The 13612-nt window shown below is 43.3% G+C and overlaps 1 protein-coding gene across 3 annotated transcripts in view; it reads right to left on the bottom strand.

The window, feature by feature from the left end:
* Positions 1–13612, bottom strand: part of col4a6 (collagen, type IV, alpha 6) — a 73436-nt gene that overhangs the window by 18135 nt on the left and 41689 nt on the right. Inside the window, exons 5-22 of one of the 3 annotated variants that reach the window (XM_076987470.1) lie at positions 10451–10585; positions 10301–10345; positions 9813–9932; positions 9487–9546; positions 8911–8946; positions 8482–8535; positions 8338–8373; positions 7703–7744; positions 5068–5157; positions 4404–4496; positions 3775–3819; positions 2802–2864; positions 2588–2632; positions 2437–2490; positions 2167–2236; positions 1943–2053; positions 1562–1720; positions 1–82 (exon numbers count right to left, since the gene is read on the bottom strand). The exon at positions 1–82 is cut by the window's left edge and continues 5 nt beyond it. In XM_076987470.1, the coding sequence (XP_076843585.1) occupies positions 1–82; positions 1562–1720; positions 1943–2053; positions 2167–2236; positions 2437–2490; positions 2588–2632; positions 2802–2864; positions 3775–3819; positions 4404–4496; positions 5068–5157; positions 7703–7744; positions 8338–8373; positions 8482–8535; positions 8911–8946; positions 9487–9546; positions 9813–9932; positions 10301–10345; positions 10451–10585 (1340 nt within the window). The remainder of the gene's footprint in view (positions 83–1561; positions 1721–1942; positions 2054–2166; positions 2237–2436; positions 2491–2587; positions 2633–2801; positions 2865–3774; positions 3820–4403; positions 4497–5067; positions 5158–7702; positions 7745–8337; positions 8374–8481; positions 8536–8910; positions 8947–9486; positions 9547–9812; positions 9933–10300; positions 10346–10450; positions 10586–13612) is intronic. The other 2 variants (XM_076987472.1, XM_076987471.1) reach the window with 2 other exon arrangements.

The raw sequence follows: 13612 nt of genomic DNA, 5'->3' as shown, positions 1-13612 counted from the left end.
TACCCTTTTTGACCTCTGTTTCCTGGAGGTCCTTTAAAACCTTTCACACCTGGTTGTCCAGGTCTTTCAACAGGAACATTTCCTAATGGATTAATAAAGATCATGTAGAGTGTTAACTGATTCCCAGGATTAACCAATAAAAAACCTTTAAATTAACCAATTAACCAATAAAAAACCTTTAACTCGGTGATGGAAATCTGTCAGTGCTTAAAAATACAATTTTCTTGTGCTTTTGCATCAGTGTTTTCTCCTCATTCCTGTTTTCAGGCATGAAGTAGACACTTGATGAAGCATGCTTTGTGATTTCTGCTTTGTTAGGAGATCCATGTCCATATTTTCCACAGGCATGGTTATCTGAGGTTGCAGCACCGTGTGTTTTATGTGGGCTCGTTTTATTGCTGTAGCAGTATGCAATATACCCACAAAACACAGACTACCTTTAAATATTTGACCCTTAGGGCCAATAGTCACCACCAGGCTTGGGCCAATCAACTTGTCTTCACCGGCAGGAGAGAAATATGCAATGTGTCATTGCATTTTTATGTTAGTGACTATTTTAGCCATTTGTTTCCTGGACATGTTAATCTAAAGTAACACAACAGATTTAGATTAATGTCTAGATTAATTCGCTGGATAACGTGAGCTTGATTTGGTCTCCGGGAGGACTTTTGAGCAATTTAATACTTTCTAAATTATGCTCCATCTTGAAAGCACAGCCGATGTTACACAAACGTGTCACACAAAAGCGGACATAGAATGCATCTTCAAAAACAAGAAAAGCAACAAAGACAAACCCATAATTCCAATCGTATGTGTCAGGGCTGGCTCGGATGCCGTGCCTTCTACCTCCACAAGAGGCACCCGAGTCAGTCCTAGACTTAATCGGTGCAATCAGCAATGATCCGTTTCACCTGTTGCCATGGCTTCTTAAGGAAGCTTGTAGATACGGATCATTGCTGATTGGTTTTGGTCATGCCGGTACGCTGTCAGTCCTTCTCTGTTTTCTCTGGTGTTGCGTTTTGTTGTAAGGTGTCTCGCCACCTTAATCTCTCACTTACCTATACTTATTCGAGTCTCTATCTCCTGCGCCGCTTACTGGCCCATCTCAAGTTTTCCTCCAGCTATCTCTCTTCCTATCCGTTACTCTTTTATTTTGGGAAGGGTTTTTGTTTTGTTGCGGCGTTCGCCTGCTGCCAGTCTTCCCCTGGCGTCCTTAGTTCCTTTGTCACGCGTTGAAGTTATTCCGCGTTCTTTCCGTTGTCTTTGTTATTTTCTCTCCCGTGTGTTCACGGTTTTGTTTATTTTTCCGCGTCGAGTTTTCCGCGTTGAGTTTATTCCGCGTTTGAGTTTCGTTTTTGTTTGCCTGTGTGCATGTTTTCGTGTGCACACAGTTTGGGTTTGCTGGCTTTATTTCCTGCCTGCTTTATACGGCACTTGGGTCTGCCTCTCCCTACGTTTTCTGACGCGGTGTGTGCCTGGTGTACACCCCGCCTTACAGTATGAGCAATATATTGTATGTGCAGGATTATACAAATTGAGCTCTACTAGAACAACTGCTTACCAGTCCAGCTACTCTGACCAGGAGGTCCAGGGGGGCCTGGAGGTCCAGGTGAACCAATCCTTCCAGGCTGACCCTCAGGACTGTAGCTTGGACGACCTTGACTCCCCTTATCGCCTTTGGGTCCAGCAATACCAGGGAACCCTGGGAGGCCAGGAGGACCTTTGGGGACAACAGATTGTTTTTTGCAATACAATACTATTTTGTATAATAGTTACAAAAGTATGAAGAGTGACGCTATGACAAATAACACACAATCAATGTATTAACTGCTAATAGGAAAGCTGCTTGTTTGTTACGTGTTTAATTCTCAGTGTCTAGGTTGTTTTTGTCTTATCCAGGATCTAACCCCTGCAGCAGATGCACTGAGCTGAATCACTGCACCTGCAATGGAGGATGAAGCCCCCTCAAGGCCTGGTTGTCCGGGAAGCCCAGGTAGACCCACATCTCCGTCTTCTCCAGGAATTCCAGGAAAACCGGGGTCACCTGTTGGACCTGTGGGAATTCACATGAGAGGTCTGTTGTATGTAGGTGTGGGACAGATAGACAGTTAAAAGCTTTATGTATGTATGGAAATCTACAGGCGTGTGAAATGATTTGGCAGCTACCTTGCGAAAATTCTCCAATTCCACTATAATAAGTGGGTGGGCCTTGCAGACCTGGCTCTCCTATTTCACCCTACAAAGAAAATAACCACAATTCTTCCATTAACCATGTTTCACTTCATCTTCCTTTATCCATGTGTCACCCATGGCAAAACTCTCCATGTCTGAAATAACTCCATTTATATCCCACTGGATTTCATTAAAAATAATTAAATTACAGTGGGTGAGTCATCTTCTCTGCTCTCTACTGGTTGTGATTGAATTCATACTCACTTTAGGGCCTGGAAAACCTGGTTGCCCAGGTAACCCAAGGCTTCCAGGAAGTCCCTGTGGTAAATCAAAGGCAACGGTCATTTTCCACTTGAGGAGTAATATTGGCACACTTGAAAGTTGTTTTTCACTTGAAAATTTAGTGACGCCTTACATGAAGACCATCTTCTCCACGTGGCCCGTTGAGACCAGGCGGGCCCTACCAAAATGAAAGGAGAAAGCTGACTGACAAACAGGTTTGCAATAGATTACTCAATGGAGGACAATTATTGAGACATGATAACCTCAATCATAAAAAAAGAAACAGAAAAGGAATAAATGTTATATACCTCAAACCTAGAACCTTTAATTAGTTCTGGAAGACTTACCCGTGCACCTGGTAATCCTAGAATTCCCTTCTCACCATATTCCCCTCTTTGCCCATCTGGACCCTAAAATGAGACATTCATTGAGACATAATGAATGCAAAATCCTACATTCATTATTAACAGACCAACACATTATTGTCACGTTACAGCCCCTGACCCCTCCCTTTTGGGCGTGTGTTTACGTTGTCCACGTCCACGTCTAGTCGTCTGTGGATCTCCGTGGTTGTGTCTGAGTGTTCATCAGTCTCACCTGTGGCTCGTCTCGTCAACACTTGGGGCTTATGTGGTTCGTCTATTTAATGTGCGTTCGCGCAGTGTCCCGTGCTTGTCTTTGTTAGAGTCATTCATGTCAGAGTCATTCATGTGTGAATAAGCTGTCTGCGCTTATTTGTAATAATAAACATGACGACGTGAGTGAAGTAAGGATTCTGTGCCTCGTCCTTCGCCCCCGCGTCACAATTATACGTTATTATCAAATTAAACTCTAATACAAAATCATGCTTGATGCTTTGTCTGGCTTGAAGCCATTTGTCACCAATGCTGTCATTGGTATCAAGGACGGGTCACACCACAGGTGAAACAAGCATACCAGACGTGTCCTGCTTTAGATCAGCAAAGACAAATGACGTATGCGTAGATGGTTATTTCTTGTTAAACCTAATCAATTGAACAAGACTTCATCAAGACTGGAAGCCTGATAGGCTGCACCCCAGACCTTCTAGGCTGTCTGGAATCTCTAGCTGTGCTGCCTTGGGAATAGAGCATGAAGATTAGAGACTTTCAGCATCATTTGCTGATAATGTGGATGGATCTACTGCGATAAATGAGCAGCAGCACACACAAAGCGGTAGTTCCTCCAAAGCTCCTCGAGAATCTGCACGATTCCTCGTGACATTTTAGGGACATTTGGAAATCAACGTAGGCAGGTGTCACTATAGGAATTTCAGTACGGTACGATAACAAAGTAACATACTGGTGGTCCGGGTCTTCCTGGTTCACCAGCAAAGCCAACGTCACCCTGAAAGACAGACAGACAAAATCAGTGAGAGGAATAGAGTCGTGACATGGGTGAGATAAGGTGTTAGGTAAGACCAGCCCAGTTGCCAGAGCTGTATGAAAAAGAAACGAAGGTAAGTATTCCTCACACCCATTACAACATTTCCGTTACTCACACATGACATTTATGGTGGTATTTTGAAGGACAAACAGACATGGATATCAAAAAGACTGGAGCACACTCATGAATAAATCATAAAGGAAACATCTGAAATTAAAACAGGAGAGCAAACAAAGAAAAAATCACAAAAATCTTCCACCTCAGGACCTCAGGGCCCAAAAATCTGCTATTCAAAGAGCTAATGAGAAAACATAAACAAACAAGGTATAAGAGGCCTTCCAGGGTGGATCCCTGGCAATTAGTGGGGGTAAGGTGAGGTGAAAGGGGGGGTGGTGTTAAACCCTCTGAGAGGTTTGGTGCTTCAGTACGACGAGCGTGCATGGAGCAGAGAAGCTGAAGGTGCAAACAGGTCTGCTGGGAGTGGGAGCTGCCTGGCTTGAGTGGAACTTCTTCTTGGTCTCTCTGAGCAGCCCCGGCCCACAAACCTGAGTTCCTTTGTCTCCTTTTGGAAATCCAACAAACTCCACAACTCCATTGACCGAAGAGCGGCCTGGGTCGCCTTGGGGGCCCGCGTCTCCCTGGATGCGGTAACCAAGGAAGAGAAAGTTTTTACAGCGGAACAGGACGTGAGGACGGCTGGGCAGAGGCGGAGGCGACGGAGGGGGGGTGGAGGGGTGGGGGGCGAGTTGCAGGATGGTTTGTGGCGAGAGTTTGGGGACAAGGTGGTTTGTACAACACGGAGTTTCGAAAGCTGTGACCCCCGGTGGGGTGTTGGGGAGGTCAGGGCGAGAGGGAGGTTCAAGAGAGACTGGGAAAGGGGAAGAGGCTTCACATTTGTTCTACTGAACATCCCCGTTTCTTCAGGATATTGAACTATGTTACATTTGTGACCCTCTAAAGATGACGTTCTTTAACAAAACCAGCTCTTTCCAATCTAGAGCCAATCAGTGACCAGCAGCTGAGTGGCTGACAGACAGCTTGGGCGAAGCAGCGGGCAGCTATGCGATCTAGAATGTTTTTCTAAAGGCACTCCACAGGTAAATGGTGCCTCCAGTCCTCTCCTCCAACCCTCTCCTCTCTCCTCAGGTGTTTCTCTCGCCCTGGCTAAGCCCCTCCCTGGGCTGGCATCACCGCTCCCCTGTGTATTACCTTCTCTCCTCTGTTGATGATAGTGCTTATAGGTGGTGAGCCTAACAGAGCGGCCGGCACACCCCTGGGTCCCTGTGGGCCTGCGTCCCCCTGAGGTCCACAACACACACACAGTAGATGTTAGAGCCCATGGATGTTGGAAGGGAGAGGGTGAAAAGAGAGAGCGAGAGAGAGAGAGAGAAAGAGAGGGGGGGAGACACAGAGAGGGGGAAGATGTAGATAGAGAGAAATAAGAGAAAGACAGAATGAGTGTAATTTTGGGTCAGTAAGAGTGACAAGAACAGGAAAGTAAGGAAGAAAACCATCCAATGAGTGACTTTAAAAATGAACTTTTTAAAAGTTAGTTTAAAAGAATTACTTAAATAGAAATAATGGTCTAGTTTTTCAATGTATGTTCCTCGGATTACACACTGAATAAATCGATTATATTGATATTTTGCTACTGTTGGGACAATTCTAGGATTTTCTAATTAAAATCTGAAGCCAATCAATCTAAAACGTATTAAACCATAATTTTATACAATTGAAAATATTCTGTGAATTGTATGTCTTTAGAGTAATGAAAGCATGTACAACAGCCTGTTAATTCTCTCTGCAAAAAACTAATGGGCTAAAAACTACAACTCCCATTCTGGCCCACAGATAAATATTGTCACATCCAATTGAATAAGAGGAAATTAAGTAACACAGGAAGTAGGAGCAGGTGAACCCAGCACCAGCACAAAATGGCTACTGGCTTATACACAATAATGCTCAAACACACCCAGAAACACTTTTATGGGTGTGTTTCATCTGCATGAACCAGCAACCACATGCACCAGGCTACTGGAAATGTCAACAAACATGACATGCTTAACGATTCCATTTAAACCATTAAGGACATGCTTTTAAATGCTTTGAAAACATTATAACTGTATTATTAATGGAATCTCAGAGCCACCATGCAACAGATTGGAAAATCACAATGTGTTGGCAACCTGTAGTGCTACAGTGTTTGGTGAACCATATACCAAACAACATCACTATTCCAGTTAAGCTGACAAGGAAAATGTTCTAAATATGATCCTGGGAGATATCAATAACACTTCTCATAATGTATTAATTATATCAGCTGATTTAGATGCTAATGCAACTAACTAAACAGCTAAAATACAATGTAGTTAAACATTTACAATATACAGCAGAGTGAAGGATAAATTGAGGTCCCGGTTTAGGACCATAAATTAACAAAAACACCAAATGCCATCTCCAGGATCTAACCTACTGTGCAGTAAGTGTGCAGTAATTCATTGTAATATATATATGTTTGTATGAAAGCAGAAGTGAATCCAGCATGCAAGAAAATGAACGATTGTGCACTAGTGTGAGGCTATTGCAGCTAAAGTGGTCAGTAATCATGACAGCATGCACCCTGGCTACAATGGGCTCTATTCTTAGTTAGTCAATTAAGCACTGTTTGAATAAAGTCCTGCAGTGCCCATAACAAATACCCAGTGGATATAACTAAAGTGAAATACTTTGGATCCAGTAAAAGTGTTCTCATCAGTTTTTGCAAATGAGCTGTATAATGCCAAACCCTTTTGTTTATGTGTGCTTTAAGCAGATGTTCCAAATGAGTGTTTTGTGTTTTGATTAATCATGTCATTTGCATGACCCACAAGATGAACTCATTCAGCTCATTAAAAATTTCTGCGAGTCATTAAACAGACTAATTAAGGCTGTTTACATGTTGCATTAATGTGCATTCCCGGTGATTGATCACATTCGCATTTCGTTTAGTCTCATGAAAATCCAGGAATAAACACCCCAGGACACATTGTGACAGGATTATGACCAGATCACTCAAACCATATTCAGAGGTGATCAGTCAGATCTCGACCACATTTAATACCAGTATAGACTGGCATTTAATCTGTTTTCATTATGTGCATGCAATTACATAAAGAGGAGTCTGTGAACAGATGCAAAGCACTTTGTAAGTCGCTCTGGATCACAGTGTCTGCTAAATTCCCGAAATGTAAATGTATGAGGAACGCTGACTTCTCTCTCGTGAACAGTAGAGGTGCTGATCACTGTAGAAAGAAAAGTAGCTAAAGCTAAACCTTCTCCTCTACTGATGCAAGCAATTTGTTTAAGGGGTTTCTCTCAATATCTGGGAGGATGTGATGATCCTACCAACCGAGAAACCATGTATAAAGTAGGAAGTAAAACAGAAATGTTGTATGTGTTGGTGTGCTTTTTATGCGGGCGAGTAAAACTGGATCTGATCTGGACATTTTAGTGAGCAGGGTAAACGGAATCCAGCCAAAGTATATGACCTGGATATGAAACATATGTTAATGCAACGTGTAAACAAGCCTAATGATACAGCCACTCCAAGACCACTGGGTATATGCACTTGGGCAATATCATGTCAATACAAACATTTGATATGCCATCCAGTTTTAACACAAAAAGCACCACAAAGGTAATCTAGACATGTCATGCATGAGATGATCGAAAAGTACATATTCATTATGTATCCAATACAAAAAGAGATTTACAGCAATGTTGTATGAGATTAGAGAACCATTAGAACCAGAGATTAGAGAACCAGTTTGATTAGAGAACCAGTTTGATTAGAGAACCCATTTACCTTCGTTCCTTTCTCTCCTTCGTAACCCTGACCATGGTTTCCCTAGAAAGATATGCAGAAAAGTTCAACTCTGGTCCTATGATATTAATTCAGTGGTTCAGATATTATAGCTCACATTCACGATATGGACCATATACCCTCCAGACGAGCTCTCATCCACAGTTTTATATTTTAATGGCCTTGTATCTCTAGCCTGATGGCAAGGGGACAATCTGCAGCGTATTACTCTTGTAATTGTAGACAGTAATAACTTTAATATCTCTCCACATGCTGCAGGGGTTCTCGCTGCCTGGACTGCAAGCAACATAAACGCCTCTTGTATTTATGGTAATTAGAGCAGTAAGGTTTACGGTCCTTGTTTTACTCCTGTTATTCAAAGTGCAGTGGACCTCGGGTCAGTTTTGCTGTTCTCTCCGCCATTGCTCAAGCTCCCGTCTCTGTTTGTTGCTCCTCATATATCTGTTTTTTTCCTTTTTATGTGCTACCCATAGTACTGTGCCCTGTTTGAGATTTCACTGCTCAAGCCTGATTTGCCATCTCAGACATCTCTTCCATTTCCACCACAATGGCTTTCTTTGCCAGACGCCTCCCTCAGTGGGGCATAATCTAAGAAAACATGGCCTGCTCCAACTTACTGTGGGCCCGGGAGGGCCTGGTGGACCAGGACGGCCCTACAACAAAGAGAACATAGCAACTGATATGTTAGTACGTATTACAAGAAGTACAGCTAGTCTCTGTCATGGAGTATTGTCATAGAGCAATGAAAGCTGGGTACATACAGGCAAACCCGTGGGGCCAAGTGGACCTTCTGGACCAACTGGACCAGGAATTCCCTGAAAGATGAACCATGGATGGACGTCAGAGGTTTTCTAGACCTAATGCAGTAGTAGTGACTTACTGGCCTGTTTATGTATTTATTTAAAGGACAATTGTATCTTATACAAAAAAATGTAGAATGATTAAGAATTTAATCCCCAAAAATACATGACCCAAATAGTATTTGCATAAGCATAAAATTGTATTTCTGTGTCTAACAAATCAAACGAGATATCTGTGGGCAAGTAGAAACACTACATAAGATAAAAATGACACTTGGGCAAAACAAGAATGATGAGCCAGGTTAAGATTGGTTTCAGATTGGTTTCAAATCAAACTACATGAAAAAATGTGTAAACGTAAATGTTATTATAATTAATAATAGATCTTACAGGGTCACCATGAGGACCCATTGGACCATGCGGACCCTAGAGAGAGAGAGAGAGAGAGAGAGAGAGAGAGAGAGAGAGAGAATCATAAAAGAAATTGGATTTTGTATACTCCTGGGCTACTATAAAGGAGAAGTTTTGATGTTCACTCCTCAGGAGAGGATGCATGAATGTGTCACCATAAACTTTGGCAATAATATCGCGGTGTGGAGCTTTTTGCTTTACACAAAAGACACAAAATAGTAGAAGGAAGCGGAAGGACGTTTCCCAAGGTGCCTTGAGACCGAAGGCAAAGCAAACATGCATCACAGAGCTGCACACAAAAGTATTCACAATAAAGTCAATCTTACTCAACTGAAACAGAGGTAAGTACTTCTATCTCAGAAAGAGAGAGAGAGAGAGAGAGAGAGAGAGAGAGAGAGAGAGAGAGAGAGAGAGAGAGAGAGAGAGAGAGAGAGAGAGAGAGAGAGCATCTCTGATATGGCAGACAGCCTCCTTCATTGTGATGTTAGGATGTCAACTAACTGCTTCAATGCACTCATACATCAGTGAGAAAATCACAGCACTGTGCTCAGTTACCTGGATGATTCTATTTATATACACTGGTTCTCCTTTCTGGCCTTTGAAACCAGGAAGACCCTAAAACAAACAGACAAAAAATGTTCAGACTCACATGTGCTCCTACAAACACGTCTAATGTCCGACAACATTGGGGCGTGAAACAATAATCTGACATTATCTCCTGTATGTGTGTGTGTGTGTGTGTGTGTGTGTGTGTGTGTGTGTGTGTGTGTGTGTGTGTGTGTGTGCGTGGGAGGAGGGGGGGCAGTGATGTAAGGGGTTTGCATGGCTAGTGAATGACCAATGGCTAGTCTAAATCCTACTCTGCTAATCTGCATACTCACCCGGGACCCAGGGCTGCCAGCCCACCCGGGATAGCCTCCTGGGCTTCCTGGGTCGCCTTGTGTGCCATTACATCCATTCAACCCAGGATGACCCTCTGGTCCAGCCTGGCCAGGGTGACCCTGTAGAAAACATTGGGTTAAGCTCCAGTGCCTATAGGCCTGGACTGCTACCACATCAGGGTGGCTATGTGACCACAGACAACCAGGGCTGATGAGAGGGCAGAGAGTGGGTCAGTGTGTGCGGAGGAAGAGCATGCTGAGTTTACCGCACACAACCTGAACACACCACTGTGGTTACAAACTTTGCAAGAACAAAATGATTGTGGCTCATGAGGAATAATGCAAAAAAGGGGGACTAATCCCAGGTGTGGACTGATAACTGCCCAGCCTGGCAGTCAGAGAGGCCAGATTAAGTATGGGCTTCAACTGTCTGGATTAACTGGGAGGGGATTTTAGGCCTGCAGGTAGAAAACAAGAAGTTTACTTACAGGAACACCATCATTACCCAGAAAACCAGGAACACCCATCAGACCCTGTCCAAGAAACGAAAAACATAAACTTACACTGGTAGTACAGATAGTACTTCTTAGTACCATCGTTGTGAGTACTGATGTTCATGTGTTTAAAAATAACCTCACCCTGTCTCCTTTGGGCCCAGACGGTCCTGCCCGTCCTGTATGGCCCAGCTCTCCTTTAGGTCCCACAGGGCCCGGCGCCCCAGCCAAGCCCTCAGGTCCATTGGGTCCTGATGATCCTAAGGACCCAGGGCGACCCTGAAACAGTATTTAATACATTTGAAACATAAAACATTTAATATCACGATGATAGTGTGTGATCAAAGTCACAGTCTTATAAAGTTTGAAAAGTACTCTTACACTAATCTTATTGCTATTCTCTCTTCTTCTTCTTGTTTCCCATATTATTAATATTATTATTACCTCTCTATCGCCATACAGCCTGCAGAGTGATGACAAGAAGATGAGGATGATGAGAAGATTATAGATACTGTATAATATACAGTGTAGATGCCTTACAGGGCTACTATGATCAGAACCAAACACACAGACTGAGTTTCCCTAAGGGGACCAATTAAAGTAAGAATTCTTAATTCCTAAATATTCTCAAATCACTGATTAGGATCAGCTGCTTTTCCTGCACTGAGAGGAAGAGACGATGCCTCCGTTTGACAGACATGAGCTCCTGGGTCGTGGAGTGCTGGTCAGGAGAATTACAGCAGAGGTGTGGAACTGGAGAGGAGACACACACTGTCTTAGCTGTCCTACAGTGAACCGTCTCAGTCAAAGATTGTAAAAGCAAAATGACTAAGATATATTTGGGACATGTTTGCATTTTAATATTGTTAGATAAAGATCTGAAAGCATGACACAACAAATTACTGAGGCATTCATCTAGATTTAAAAACTCTGAATATTTGCCTCAATATTTCAATATTTTGAGTAACAAAAAATAGTTGGAAACTATTAAAAGATGTTGCCTTGATCAAAATGATATGACAAAAACTTGATGCAAGCAAAAATAGGTTAGTAACCTAGTGTAACTTAGTGTATGTCCCCATGAGTAAGTACACGTAGTACTTATAGCCTACCACATGGTGGCGGTGTAATACAGTATTTCAATTTTCCAGCGTCTTTTGCTCAAAGCACTTTTGACATGGAGCAATAGGTAAAAGAGATTTACTGCAGTTGTAGAGTCTGTAAAGAAAGACTGACAGCTGATACCTCCATTTTAAAGCTATTTTAAGGCAAGGACAGAGTGTGTAGTGTAGGTGAAGTTGATCTGGACAGGTGTGTGTTGTCTGCCTATGTCTCACACACACACACACACACACACACACACACACACACACACACACACACACACACACACACACACACACACATACACACACTCATGCACAGAGAGAGAGAGAGAGAGAGAGAGAGAGAGAGAGAGAGAGAGAGAGAGAGAGATACTAAACTCACAGACTAAAGGCGTTTCACACCGTACAATTAATGGCTGACAGGGAGAGGCAGAATTAGATGTAATTTGAAGGGCCACCTGGTTCCAGTGAGGGAAGAAGAGAGGAAACCTTGGTCACTGCAATCCATCCAGACCTTCCATTATGCACAATTACCATCTCACAACTGGCTCTGCAAATGAGAGTCAGCACACAACATGTGCTCTCTCTTTCTGCGGCCTCACGACTGCAATTAACCAATCAAAACTGCTAACAAAGAAAACTTTAAATGATTATAAAGAACATAAGAATACAATAGAAAAAACACTATTTTAATGCATTTTTTAAAGTGTAGGCAGACACAAAAATGCAAAAACACTGTACTATTGCTGTACTTCACGTCTGAGGTATCATTTCCTTGCTCAAGGATGGTTTATGCATCTTGACAAGTGTTTGACCATAAACAGATGAGCTGAATGAGCTGGGAACCGGAATGAGGGTATCACTAACATACCCTCACATCACTAGCATATGCCGTACTGATGTGAGCCCTGAGGGCTTCCTAATATGTCCTTCACTGAAAACACACACACACACACACACACACACACACACACACACACACACACACACACACACACACACACACACACACACACAAACACACACCCACCACCATGAACAAAACAGTGTGTTTGTTGGGGGCCACAACCCCCTTTGTCTCTTGTGGCAAGTGGGCACATGTTGGGGGACGAAAGCCCCCAATTCCCCAACTGGCTGCATACCTGTGCTGCTCCAGGATGACCCCCCCCCCCCCCCAACACACACACACACACACACACACACACACACACACACACACACACACACACACACACACCCTGTACATTCTCCCTCAAGGACCTGTTTCTGCAGTGTCCAGAAGTGAAATCTCTTTCTCAATCTTATACACATCTACTTCAATGGTTTGTTTATTAAAAGAACTTCTCATTGACTTGACTTGGTTTTAGTTTAATAAGGGTATTTTTAACACATTCACTACTTTTAGAGCACTTATATGTGGGGGTGGGTATGGGGGTGGGGGTGGGGTGGTGGCTTACAGGAAACCCAAACAGAAAGCATCCCAGTCTTTACCTGCTCAATCCTGACAGTGACAGGTGAAATGTATCACTTCTCCAAGATTAAAGAGGTAAAGCTGGACTAATGTTTCAGGTAACAGGTGTACTGTGTGTCATAAAGCTGTGTGAGCTCTTTCTCAGTGGCAGACTGAAGAACATCTCCGTGGGTAGATGTGCACAGGTGACAGTATCATCACTGCCGAGGAGCATTGGGGGCAGCTGTGGCAGTGGGTTGGGCCACAGAAGATGTTTTTCTCATGCAGGACTCAGGAAGACCTTCTAGCCACAGCCTGGGCTGCTGAACTCTAGACTGCATTTGCAGACTGAGTACCGAACTTTACTGTGGGTTTACTGGGCACAGAACCTTACTGTGTGTTTACTGTGTACAGAACTTTACTGTGGGTTTACTGGGCACAGAACTTTACTGTGGGTTTACTGGGCACAGTACCTTACTGTGGGTTTACTGGGCACAGAACCTTACTGTGTGTTTACTGGGCACAGAACCTTACTGTGTGTTTACTGGGTACAGAACCTTACTGTGTGTTTACCGGGTACAGAACCTTACTGTGTGTTTACCGGGTACAGAACCTTACTGTGTGTTTACCGGGTACAGAGCCTTAATGTGTGTTTACTGAGTATAGAACCTTACTGTGTGTTTACTGGGTACAGAGCCTTACTGTGTGTTTACTGGGTACAGAACCTTACTGTGTGTTTACTGGGTACAG

Source organism: Brachyhypopomus gauderio, unplaced genomic scaffold (assembly GCF_052324685.1).
Source record: "Brachyhypopomus gauderio isolate BG-103 unplaced genomic scaffold, BGAUD_0.2 sc52, whole genome shotgun sequence".
NCBI lineage: Eukaryota > Metazoa > Chordata > Actinopteri > Gymnotiformes > Hypopomidae > Brachyhypopomus > Brachyhypopomus gauderio.
The sequence above is the reverse complement of the archived record's forward strand: the minus strand, read 5'-3'. Positions and strand labels throughout refer to the sequence as shown.